At 45.0% G+C, this 12,071-nt stretch overlaps 2 protein-coding genes across 3 annotated transcripts; one reads left to right on the top strand and one right to left on the bottom strand.

The window, feature by feature from the left end:
* Positions 1 to 793: 793 nt before the first annotated feature.
* Positions 794 to 3,482, top strand: LOC103639496 (putative leucine-rich repeat receptor-like serine/threonine-protein kinase At2g14440). Of its 2 annotated transcripts, none has more exons than XM_008662249.3 (8): positions 794 to 1,645; positions 1,727 to 2,190; positions 2,299 to 2,434; positions 2,677 to 2,748; positions 2,843 to 2,911; positions 2,997 to 3,068; positions 3,157 to 3,228; positions 3,312 to 3,482. In XM_008662249.3, exons 1-8 carry the CDS (start codon positions 984 to 986, stop codon positions 3,334 to 3,336), a joined length of 1,572 nt encoding a protein of 523 aa, XP_008660471.1. In that variant the 5' UTR covers positions 794 to 983; the 3' UTR covers positions 3,337 to 3,482. The 2 variants fall into 2 exon arrangements, with proteins under 2 accessions (XP_008660471.1, XP_008660470.1); XM_008662248.3 differs by having other exon boundaries at positions 2,263 to 2,434.
* A 99-nt stretch (positions 3,483 to 3,581) lies between these two features.
* On the bottom strand, positions 3,582 to 5,829 carry LOC103640421 (B3 domain-containing protein Os03g0184500). Its single transcript, XM_020544478.2, has 6 exons — positions 5,677 to 5,829; positions 5,089 to 5,190; positions 4,661 to 4,692; positions 4,402 to 4,576; positions 4,070 to 4,276; positions 3,582 to 3,912 (listed from the first exon to the last, which is right to left on the bottom strand). Exons 1-6 carry the CDS (start codon positions 5,827 to 5,829, stop codon positions 3,862 to 3,864), a joined length of 720 nt encoding a protein of 239 aa, XP_020400067.1. The 3' UTR covers positions 3,582 to 3,861.
* Positions 5,830 to 12,071: the final 6,242 nt, after the last annotated feature.

Here is a 12,071-nt window from a genome sequence, read left to right as displayed (position 1 = left end):
ATTATTTATGAAAAAATTATAAGCTCAAACTTCAGCTAGCATCAAGACCCTCTAGCTTCCCTCTCACCTCATGGCCGTGGTAGGAGTTAACTTAATGGTTCTAATCCATCTTATACTTACCTACAACGGTATCTGGATCTAGCTGAGAAAGATTACAAGCCCAAACCTCACTAGCATCAAGACCCTCTAGCTCCCCCTCACCTCATGGACGTGGTGGGAGTTCCACTTATACTTACCTACAAGGCTATCTGAATCTAGCCTTTTGAGTCTAGTGTTCTGTCTTTGAACCTATCCCCCGTTACAACGACTAAATCTCCACAAAATGTTGCTCAACCCCTCTCTTTTATAGTGCAAAGGGGAAGATATGTTACATGAATTTTAGATTTCACCAGATAAGACCCAACTACTTCATTCTTATCCTGTCTTTGGAGTCATGTTGGAGTCATGTCTTATGTCGTGCCACGCACGTCAAAAATACATAAATATTATTACGTGTAAGTTTAATGAGTTCTCATAAAAAACCTCGTCCCCGTTTATCTATCGAGGAAGAACTTTTTTTCGTTTACGTCTCCGTGAGAAAAAAAATCGCTATCTCATCCCTAAATGGATCGAGGATCGAGAGCCATCGCCATCTCTAGTCGCGGCCCAAAAATACACCACTAGGCCAGCACGGGCTGGCAAATCCAGTTTGCCCTTTCGACTAGGAAGCTCTGCTGCGCGTTGACCGTTCGCCGGTGAACTAACCAAAGCCACTCCTTCAACCTAGCTATATTTAAGCACAAACCAAAACCAGCCATCGTCCGGCACTCCGGCCACACCTTCGCTTTCCTGCCTGCCACAGCCACTGCCATGCATGCATGCGGCGCCCGGCAGGGGCCAGCCCATAAACATTTCTGCCATCCCTGGCTGGCCCCCCTTTTCTCCGCGTCCCCTTGTTCGCGGGTGTACCATCGTCCTCCTCCCGATCCTAGCATGTCATTACGATGGCAAGCCGCATCGCATCGTTCCCCTCCTTCCTCGCCTTTGTCGTCGTCACCGTCGCCACGTTATTCCCCTCCTCTTCCTCCCAGCAGCAGCCCGCCGCCGCCGTGCCACAGCCCAGAGGGTTCTATATAAGCTGCGGGTCGGACAAGGACGTGCAGGTAGGGAGCATCAAGTGGGCCAAGGATGAGGGCTTCACCGCCGTCGGGAACGCCTCCGCCATCAACAAGCCCCACCTCCTCCCCCTGCTCGCCGCGCTGCGCTACTTCCCGGACGCCACCGCGCGGAAGTACTGCTACCAGTTGCCCGTCGTCAAGGGCACGCGCTACCTTGTCCGCACCACCTACTTCTACGGCGGCTTCGACGGGGGCAAGGAACCGCCCGTGTTCGACCAGATCGTGGACGGCACCCTGTGGAGCGCCGTCAACACCACGGACAACTACCGGCGCGGCATGTCCACCTACTTCGAGATGGTGGCGCAGGGGCAGGGCAAGACCATGAGCGTGTGCCTAGCGCGCCGCCCCGACACGGCGTCCAGCCCCTTCATCTCCGCGCTCGAGGTCATCGACCTCGCCGACTCCATGTACAACACCACGGACTTCAGCAGGTTCACCATGACCACCGTGGTGCGCAGCCGCTTCGGCAGCAAGGGCGATATCGTCAGGTACGCCCGCCCGCCCGTCCTCCGGTCGAAATGTCTCCGACCGTCCCGGGAATCCTGACGGTGACGTGGCTGGCATTCTAGCTATCCAGATGACCCGTACAACCGGTACTGGGCGCCGTTCGCGGACGCCAACCCCATGGTGGAGAGCCACTCCTCCATCTCGCCCGACGACTTCTGGAACCAGCCGCCGGCCAAGGCGCTCAAGGCCGGAATCACAACCAGCCGGGGCAAGAAGCTCGCCGTGCAGTGGCCGACCACGGAGCTCCCCGCGGCGACCTACTACGTGGCGCTCTACTTCCAGGACCCGCGCACGGCGAGCCCCTTCAGCTGGCGCGTCTTCGACGTCGCGGTCAACGGCAACGACTTCTTCCGGGGGCTCAACGCCTCCGCGGCCGGCGTCATGGTCTACTCCAGCATGATGCAGCTGTCCGGGAAGACGGAGATCTTGCTCACGCCCAACGAGACGTCCCCCGTCGGCCCGCTCATCAACGCCGGAGAGATCTACCAGATCGTCCCGCTCGGCGGCAGGACCGCCACAAGAGACGGTATGTACGCATGCATTTTTTTTTTCATACACGACACGAACTTATTCTGTCAATATTTCATTCAACTATCAGTTAGCAGTTGTCGGTCGCGTCCGGTTTCTTGTGCAGTGGTTGCAATGGAAGACCTGGCAAGCAGCCTCAAGAACCTGCCTCCGGACTGGGCTGGAGACCCTTGTCTACCACAGCAACATTCCTGGACTGGGGTTGAATGCTCCCAGGGATCACCCGTGCGCGTCTTGTCACTGTAAGTATTCAGATTACAATGACAGATGTATCCAATCGATTGTCAATGACGCTCACAGTGCATTTTGTTTGTTTTCTGGTTAAATTCAGCCAATCATTAATATTCATCAGCTGTCAATAATGCTCAGTCTGTAAAGAAAAAAAAAGAGTTGAAGAACGCCATTGCAGTGCAGTAAAAATATACGACTAGAAAAATGTTGATAACTGCGGTGTTAATAAGGCCAGTTTTTTTCCGCAATACAGGGATCTAAAAAACCATGGTCTTTCAGGATCGCTACCCGACAGCATTGTACACTTGACAGGGATGAAAACCATGTAAGATAGACAAAAAAAAAAACTGATCTCTCAATGGTATGATCAGACTGGATGGACGATCCTTCTAATAATGCCTAGTAAATTGTGACTACAGCTATCTCAGTGGTAACAATCTCTCAGGCCCCATACCTGACTTGAGCAGCATGCACGCCCTGACTGCAGTGTAAGCTCAAGCATACTTGATTTGTTTTGAACACCCATTCTGCAATTTTACTGAACATGCTACGCTTTTCATCATTTGAAAAAAGGCGCCTTGATAGCAATCAGTTCAGTGGAACGATCAACCCATCAATGGAAAAACTAGCCAATCTCAAGGAGCTGTTAGTACTCGATATCTCATTTCATAATCTATCTCAAACAGTATCTCCAGGCATTCTTTACCTAATGCATTTTCTCAAAAAATGGCAGACACCTGAACAACAACAATCTCACGGGCAAAATACCAGATGGTCTGAAAAACAAAGCTGGACTTGATTTGAGGTGCAAAGAACGTGAATCTCTTTATTAGGTTCTTTGTTTGTCATAAACTGTGACTACATATGGTTTGCATCAATAACTTTCAGAACTGAGGGGAACAAATTTGAATGAGGCTGACAAGGAGGAAATCATGAGTACGATGCTGCACCCATGCACACAGTTCAATGATGAAGGGAGAGGACTGAAGACTTCAAAATTTGTACGATGACATACATTAATGGCTGATGTATAAGAGCTGAAGAGTGATTTCATATCTAGCATGCATTTGCCATTTCCATCCTCTTCTTAGAGTTTTGTTGTACATGTTGGCGCATGCTGCATCAAGAAGCATCAATTTAGGGGTAGGTAATTAAGTATTAGGTGAAAGAATCGTTCCTTAATCTTCAAAAAGTCACAAGACATGCATTTTATGAAACTTCCATTAGGACATGAACATGCAGTGGCCAGAAAATAGCTCATAATGCATTCTGCAAGTTATGACTTCTGCATCTTAGGAGTCACACTGGTAGCATCGAGACATACAGATAAAATACATACTAGGGCAATCCTGATATATAAAGCCTAAAACTACCCAAAATCCCACTTTCCACCTCCTCCTGCTAAGTTAGTACTCAGTACAGCCGTCGCGTGATGCAGTCACTCATCTACCTCACTGACATCATCAGAAGCTGCTCGGATGATATACACCTGGAAGACGAATGCATTGTTGGATGAGCACTGAACATTCTAAAGAGAGAGAGAGAGAGAGAGAGAGAGAGAGAGAGAGAGAGAGAGAGAGAGAGAGGGGAAAAAAGCGTGCTTTGAGCTCCGCGTTATTCAGTATTCGCTGAAAGCATAGTAGTACCTTGAAGGTCGTGGGCTTAATCAACTGAAAAACAGCTGAATCTCCATCCTGCATCCCATGGCATAGTGCAAAACCAGCCCATCCGCCGCTTAGCCCCTTCTTGTAGGCAAGGTATTTGGTGTCGAATTCTTCATCCTTCTCATCCACCAAGGTGATAATGGAGTCTTGCTTTGGCATGTAAGTGTCACAGAAATGGCTGGGGAGTTGCTAGGGAGAGCAAAGGATGTGATTAGTACAGAGAAAAAAAAACAGTACATGACCATGACCATGACCATGACCATGACCATGCGCTAAAAGTTGCTAGGGAGAGCAAAGGAGAGCTGAGTACTCACCAGCCAGAAACCTCGAACCACATGTGAATGCAACATTGCCTTCACAAAGGATGGGATTTCATGATCAAGTTCTGATTCTAGCTCCTCGGCCTTTCTTGTTGCCTCCAACCTAGCTTTCATGGAAATTGATCCGCGGTTTGCGAAGTAGATACGGCAAGCTGGTTTTCTAGGAGACCTACAGAAAAACAAGATTGTTACTTAGTAGAAGCAGACATATGGTCCATGCTAGGCTGCTACCTGCTAGCAAATATCTCCATACCTGGTCATTCGATCTGCAGTGTGGGGTGCTATCTGTTGACAAATATAACTTGTTGGTAAAAACATATGGATTCCAATTGATCATGTCGACACAGATGCTAGGCAAAACAGGGGCATCCTGTAACATGTTCTTTATTGTGCCATGTTAAATTACAGGATGGTTATCAAAAGAAACCTTTGTTAACGAATGCCTTTTGAAGCGATTTTGTAAAAAAAAAAAACCTATTGCGCTACAAGAATCTTCAAATTTTCAGTTGCCTTTAGCAAAATCACATGATATTTCAACTCAAGGACTAAAATGTTGCTCTGTTTAACATGGAAAGAAATGGGAAGCGTTGAGCTCGAAATAAGGAACTGCTATGTTCAGCAGACAGCAGGCACACAAACACGTCTGGAAATAACTAACATAGCGAAAGAATATATAGATACCTCTGCATACTTGAGCTCAGGGAGATTCGCAAGCCGGCGGGACCTCCTGGGAGGCGAGGGAACCACGACCGCGTCCTCGATGGGCCTGCGCCTCTTCGGCTTCTGCTCCGCCCCAAAACAAAACAAAACAAAGGGTCAGTCAGACAAACGAAACGAGAGCGCATTAGGCTACTCACAATGGGGATTTCATGTCACTGTTTCCAAAAATGCCACATCAGATTTATGGATGAATGAAATACCCTCTCTCAATAGAGAGTTTCATCTCACTATTTCATATGTCAACATACTTCTTAAATGTTGCATATAAATAACCAATAGGATTTACTCAATTATATGAGGATGAAACAAAACACTCTCAGTGGAGGTTTCACACAGTTTCCAAGATCTTGGAAACGAGTTAACATGGTTTCATCCCCATGAAACTCCATGAAACTCTTTCTTCTTAAATGATGTGACATGTCATCAAAATAGCTGATGTGGCAGGCTAATTAATACATGAAACACCCCATGAAACCTCCATTGTGAATAGCCTTACAGCAGATGGAGACAAACGGAGGAGGCAGGCAGCAGCAGCGGGCGTGGTATCACCATGGGAGAAGGGGTCTTGGGAGCCTCCTTGATGACGGCGGAGAGGTGGCGCAGGTTGAGCGCCTCCATCTTGCGCTTGTTCTCCTCCACATTCCGCTCCCGCGCCACCTCGTACGGCGACATCCACTGCGTCTCCGCGGCCGCCGCCACCATCTCCCTCGCCCTCCCACAGCCCCACCCAACCTCTTCAGTGAAGTGTGTGGGGTGAGGTGTGCGGGGGCGTACGCGGAGAGGAGAGAGAGAGGTGGACTTGAGGGCGGCAGGCGCGAGGTTGGGGAGGGTTTAATGGGAGCACCTCGTGTGGGTGTGGCGGTGTGGTGTCTGTGTCGAAGAAAATCGACCGTTGGAGGAGGCGTGGGAAACGGTAAATTCTGACGCACAAAGGCGTGGCCGCATGGGAAAAAAAACACAGAAATTTGCTCTGTGGCCATGTTCTCGGGGAGAAAGGTTTTGGGAAAAGGCCATGAAAGGAGGAATTTTTTTGCGAGCCCGTTTGGACATACTGCGAAAAAACTAACAAGAGACTTTCCCACCGTCGATTCTCGACCCATTAGCGTGTAACAACTTACAATTAAGATTGGCTATATCACTATGGTTTCCTTTAAAAATAACATAGAAGTTGTTTCGCAAAATGGTTTTTATGTATTGGCTCCTCTAGAAATGCATACAGTCATTGCATCGCTGACACCATACACTGAGTTTGTGGCAACATATGAGACAACTGTACAGGCAATATGGGTAAAGAAAATTATACTTAGATTAAGAGTGGCTGACAACATGAAAGACCAACGAGCGTTAAGTGACAATAGCCAACAGAATCTACACCTACAACAAGTTAAGTGGGATTGCTAAGCACATTGATATTAAGTGTTTTGTTGCTAAGGAGAAGATCCAGGATCAAACTATTAAAGTAGATCATATCGATCCATTAGATGTTAGTGGATCTACTAAAAAAAATATTCCACCCATTGTGTTTAAACAACATGTAAGCAGTCTAAGATTAAAGGAAAACATATGATTCTAGCTTAAGAGGCTCTACGACAAATGTATCACAGATTGACAAAATTATCCTAACTTGAGACAGAGGGGTATCTTATAGTCAATGAGTTTTGTGACATCATTGGTCTTGATGTGTCAATTTGTTAAAGGGTAGAATATAGAAAGTCAGAATAAGAGAAACCAAAAAAATAAAAGAAAGAATATTGGATATGCCCTCGAGGTTGGTCAAGAAACTAAATCTAGGGTAATCTACAACTAATTTTGCCTTGACCAAGGATGCATTCCTATAGTGGTAACCCAAATTGTTAGTATAAATTTAATATTTTAAAATAGTTATGTATAAAATTTGATATTGATCTTTTCTTATGTTATCAAGCACATTGTTACAAATAAGAATTAAATATTACATAAATTATTTTATTTATTATTTGCTCCCTAAAAGTTGATAAAATTATCGAATTTGTTTTCGAATCCATACCAAATTTTATTTCTATCATGTGAGAAAGTATAGAATGAATTTGCGGTTTACCTTTTATGAATCTTTAAAAGCTCAATATTAAGAACAAGAATACACATTCATACAGTATATTATATATTCTATTTATTCGCAATCAAAGAAAAACCACTAAAAAACTGATAACCGAGTAAATATATTTTCCGACTATTTTCATCTCTAATTTCCTATCCTATGATTATGGCCCCGAGCTCATAGGCGGCATAAAAATGTGGCAGGGACCGACATGAAGGCAAGCGCTTCATCCATAGAAACCAATATTCCTACACCGCCGACGATGAGGAGAGAAAAAAACAAATCAGGACACATACGCTCTACACTCCATCCTCCTTTTCTACCTCTATACACTACTTCAGCCTCTTCCTCTACCTTTCTACACTCTTTCACCCTTATCTACCTCTCTAGTATGAACCTATTCATCTATTGAAAATACCAGATACCGAAGATAAGAAATCAACAAGTTCCTTAGGATAAGAAAGGATCCACAGAGCACAGAGCATCTGTTGTGGACTTGTTCTCAAGTGCTAAGAGTTAAGAACAAGGCAACATAGAAAATGTTAATCGTTAAAGTCCTTCGTCCTCCGAAGCATTATTTCCCTTAGGATATAATGGTTTACGGACGAAGGTTATGAAGGACGTACCTTCATAAGTTCATTAAACAATGACGAAGGAGAAAGTGTAAAGGATATAAAAGACAACATGAACGATTATTTATTATTATCAAGCATAAACGGAAATATTATTGAATTACAAGTGTACCTTTAGTCGAGAAGGGATGACAATACAAGCGTGACGCAAAAAGTGAATGCCAAGTCAGCGTGAACAGTACGGGGATACTGTTCACCTATTTATAGACACAGGACACAACCCTTACAAAATTACATTCATGCCCTTTACATTTGATAATAACTCTATAGTAGTCTATCGAGGTCTGAATAGCCTTTTCATCTTTAAGTCGGTTCCACTCTTTGCTGTCGCGCCGAAGCTTTCCTGCTCGCACCTTCGGCTCTGTGTCAACCTTCGTATTATTCCGGTCTATTGCAATGCCGACTTTAGTCCGAGGATACCTGTTCACACATTGTACTGCAGAAATACTGTTAAATCCTGTTTTTGAGGACCTTCGGACGCCGAAGGTCCCCAACAGTAGCCCCTCGCAATATTAATTTGTTCGAAATAATAAATTTAGATTGCGATATGGACGAAGGCTTTACGCCGAAGGTCCGAAAAAACACCTTCCCTTTGCTAGAATAGCAACATTCAATGACAAGTGGGGTCTTTCAGCTTTCAACGCACCGAGCGTATAAATACGGCCATACCGCAAACTCATTTTGCACGCTTTCTGGCCAACCACTCCCGCTCACTCAATTTTTAGCTCTTGTGCACTGTGATTTGCTAAGCTTTTAGCTTTGAAGCTTCGGCTTTGAAAACAGTTTTTTAGTGTTTCCGAAGATGTCTGAAGCTGCTAAGAAGGCTGCTGCTGAGATGAAGCTGAGTCTTGATGAAGAGAAGAACTTAGGGTTTCTTATAGCGATGTCGAAGACCAACACAGAAAAAATCACCAAGGAGATTCTGGAAGGGCTGTCTGAAGATACTGGTGACAGTGAAAGTTATGATGTGGACAGCGGTGGCGAAGACTCCGAAGATCGCCCCTGGCGACCAAGCCATTCAGTTTATGGTAAATCAACTATCAAAGAGAATCATCTTGTTAACATGAGAGGAAGGTATTTCCGGGATTTGTCCGTTGTGAGGGCCGACGAAGGGGAGAAGACTTGCCCACACCCCGAAGAGAATGAAGTCGTAGTGTTCCGAAGCTTTTTAAAGGCTGGGCTGCGATTTCCCTTGAGCAGCTTCGTCGTGGAGGTGCTGAAAATTTTCGAAGTCTACCTTCACCAACTTACCCCCGAGGCAATCATAAGGCTGAACATCTTCGTGTGGGTCGTGCGAAGCCAAGGTCTGAAGCCTGATGCAAAAAGTTTCTGCAATATGCACGAATTATCATACGAGACAATACCTTGGGGTAAGGAACAGTATCACAATAACTTTGGCTGCTACAATTTTGTTTCTCGGTCTGGGTCAAGCTGCCCCGTGCCAACTTTTCGGAAAAGATGGCCCAGCGGCTGGATGACAGAATGGTTCTATGTAAAAAATGATCTGAAAGCACGAGAAGACATCAAGGGTATAATTATGCGCCCTATTTGGCAAAGCTTCGGCCTTCGCAGGCCGAAGGTTGAAATGAATGAAGCTGCCGAAGAATGCCAGAGAGCCTTCGGCGTTGTCTGCTCTTTTATAGGGACAAGGGACTTAGTACAAGAGCATATCGCCTTCAGGGTGTGGCCGCTTGCGGAGAAATGGGAAATGCCACAAGAAACCATAAAAGAGGCCGACGAAGGTGGACTTATCAGATTTAAGTACACTTTTAAGTTTGGAGATAAATTTATTGAGCCGGATGATGAGTGGTTAAAAAGCATTGACAATTTAAGTGATGAGCTGCTTGGGACCTACTCGAAGGCCGAAGATACTGCAATGTCAGCAGCCTTCGGAGGCCGAAAAAAGAAGAGGCTGAATCGGGTATTTGATGCCATCGGGTTTGTCTACCCTGACTATTGCTATCCCATTCGAAGGCAAAAGAGAAAAATCACAACCTCTGCAAAAGAAGAAGCTGCAGCTGCTCCTAGCGAGCCAGAACCAAAAAGGAAGAAGATAAAGGTTCTTACGCATCGGCCGCGCTATATTGAACCAGCTTCGGTGCCTGAGTTTACCGGAGAAACTTCTCCGGCGTCCGAAGCTGAAAAACCAACCGAGCCAACTTTACTGCCAGAAGTCGCAGAAACGGCCGAAGTGCCAATAAAGTCAAAATTGGAACAATCAGAAATTTTGTTATCAGGAACGAAAGAGAAGGCCGAAGCGCCGTCCACAGAAAAAATGGAAGAGATGAAGGAAGCAACTGAGGGCTCCAAAACATCAGAAGTTTTGAGTCCTGCAGCAAACATTGGGACAGCAAAAAATGAAAAAGTGTCAGCCGTAACTCCGAAAAGAAAGAGAATGGCTAATGTGCTAGATGTACTGGAAACAATCAAATCTTCAAGCACACCTCCGAAGAAGGCTGCTGTCACTCCTGAAACAGCAATTGAAATTCCTGGTTCTACAGCTCCAGAGCAAGAGATTGAAGCCGAAGCTGGGCCCTCAGAGCCCGCAAAGGTAAAACCCTTGGAAAGTGAGGCAGAAAAAATAACAAAGCCAACTTTTGTTGAAGAAACCGGTGTTGTTGCCCCCGAAGCATCCCCCAAAATTCGTGATTATATTTTCCGTCATGCTTCGGGGAAAAAATTATCAGAAAAAGAAGAACAAGAGGCCCAGCACTATGCCCAAAAACTGAAATATCCAAAGGGGGCGTTAATATTTAATGGCAGTGGAGAAGAAGACTTCTTGTATTGTCTTCCCGACAGCAAGGAGATTTCTGTCTGCCGGGAGATGAGCAAGAGCTTCGGATTCCTGACTTTAGAAGACGGGCTCTCAGTGCTATCGAAGAACGATCTGGCCGACAGCCTGGCTTACAATAGCTTAAAGGTACGATACATGAAATCCTTGTATTTTTTCGTTCGTTTAAACATATTGACACACACATATTTCTCTTTGCAGGGCTTGATACTTAGCAATGCTCTCAGAGCACAGAAAGATGCTGAAGACGAAGGGTGTACTATAGCCCTGAGCAACCTTCGTTCCGAAGTAATTGAACTGAGGAACGAAGGTCTCGAAAAAGATAAAATATTACACTCATTGATAAATAAAATAAAGGAAGACGAAGCTATTTTTAAAGTTCAAGCTGAAGCTCAGAAGCGCGAAATTGAAGATCTTCGGAAACAACTGGCCAGAGCTAAGGAAGAACGCATACTTGAAGAAACAAAGCGTGAACTCAGCGATCAATGGGCAGATCACCTAGAAGTGACTGTTGAAAAGCTTCGTTCGTCCAAAAAGAGATGTTATGACAAATCTATAGATTGTGTTAAGAAACTAAAGGCTAGCTTCGCCAAGATCGGCGCATTCTCAAGTGAGGAAAACTTTTCGAGAGGCAATCCCGAAGGTGTCATTGAATGGATCGACCATGAAGCTGAAGCCTTCGAAGAAATTTTAAGTAGCCGAGGAGATATATGCGCCTTCTCTGGTGCCAGAGGGATTGCCACCATCTTGGAGAAGAAAGGCTGCGAACATGTAAAAATTTTAGCACAATCCGAAGCTGCTTTGTCCTTTGAAGATGCAAAAGATCCTTCGGCCGAAGCTAGTATAATTGGTGGAAAATTTTTTACCGATATCTGGGATAATGGTGGCCGAGAAATGGCCGGAGAAATTGTTCGAAGAAGTGAAAAGGGCATTCACGATGCTAGAGAAGTAGCTGATGCTGCTGAAAAGAGCGCAGAGGCCGAAGGTCAATTAGGTATTAAATAATAGTTTTTATCGTGTTGTAATCTTAGGTTTTAAGATTTGTTTGCGATTTGTAATAGCAATGTAGCCGTGTCCTGTCCTTCCTCAGATCCTACTGAAGTATCTCCGGATGCTCGGCCTAGGGGTGACGATGAGATCAAAAAGATGGTTGAAGCTATTTTGGATGAAGTTGTCGATCGACTGTTGAACGAAGCTGCAGAAGTGGTACTTAGGGAAGACTAAATGCTATTGTAAAAACATTTTAAATGTAACATGTGTAATATCTTGTAATCCTGTATGTAATATATTTGTTTTATTTTTCTTTGTGGTTCAATTCTTTACGATGCATGAAACTTTACGTACGTACCGTTTTTGAGTCTTTGGCGAAAAAACACCTTCCCTTCTTTTCATGCTTCGTGAAGAAGAATTACCATTTATCACAACAATATCCGAAGTATCCTGA

The sequence above is a fragment of the Zea mays genome, chromosome 9 (assembly GCF_902167145.1).
Source record: "Zea mays cultivar B73 chromosome 9, Zm-B73-REFERENCE-NAM-5.0, whole genome shotgun sequence".
NCBI classification, from domain to species: domain Eukaryota; kingdom Viridiplantae; phylum Streptophyta; class Magnoliopsida; order Poales; family Poaceae; genus Zea; species Zea mays.
This window is presented reverse-complemented; position numbering and strand designations above follow the sequence as displayed.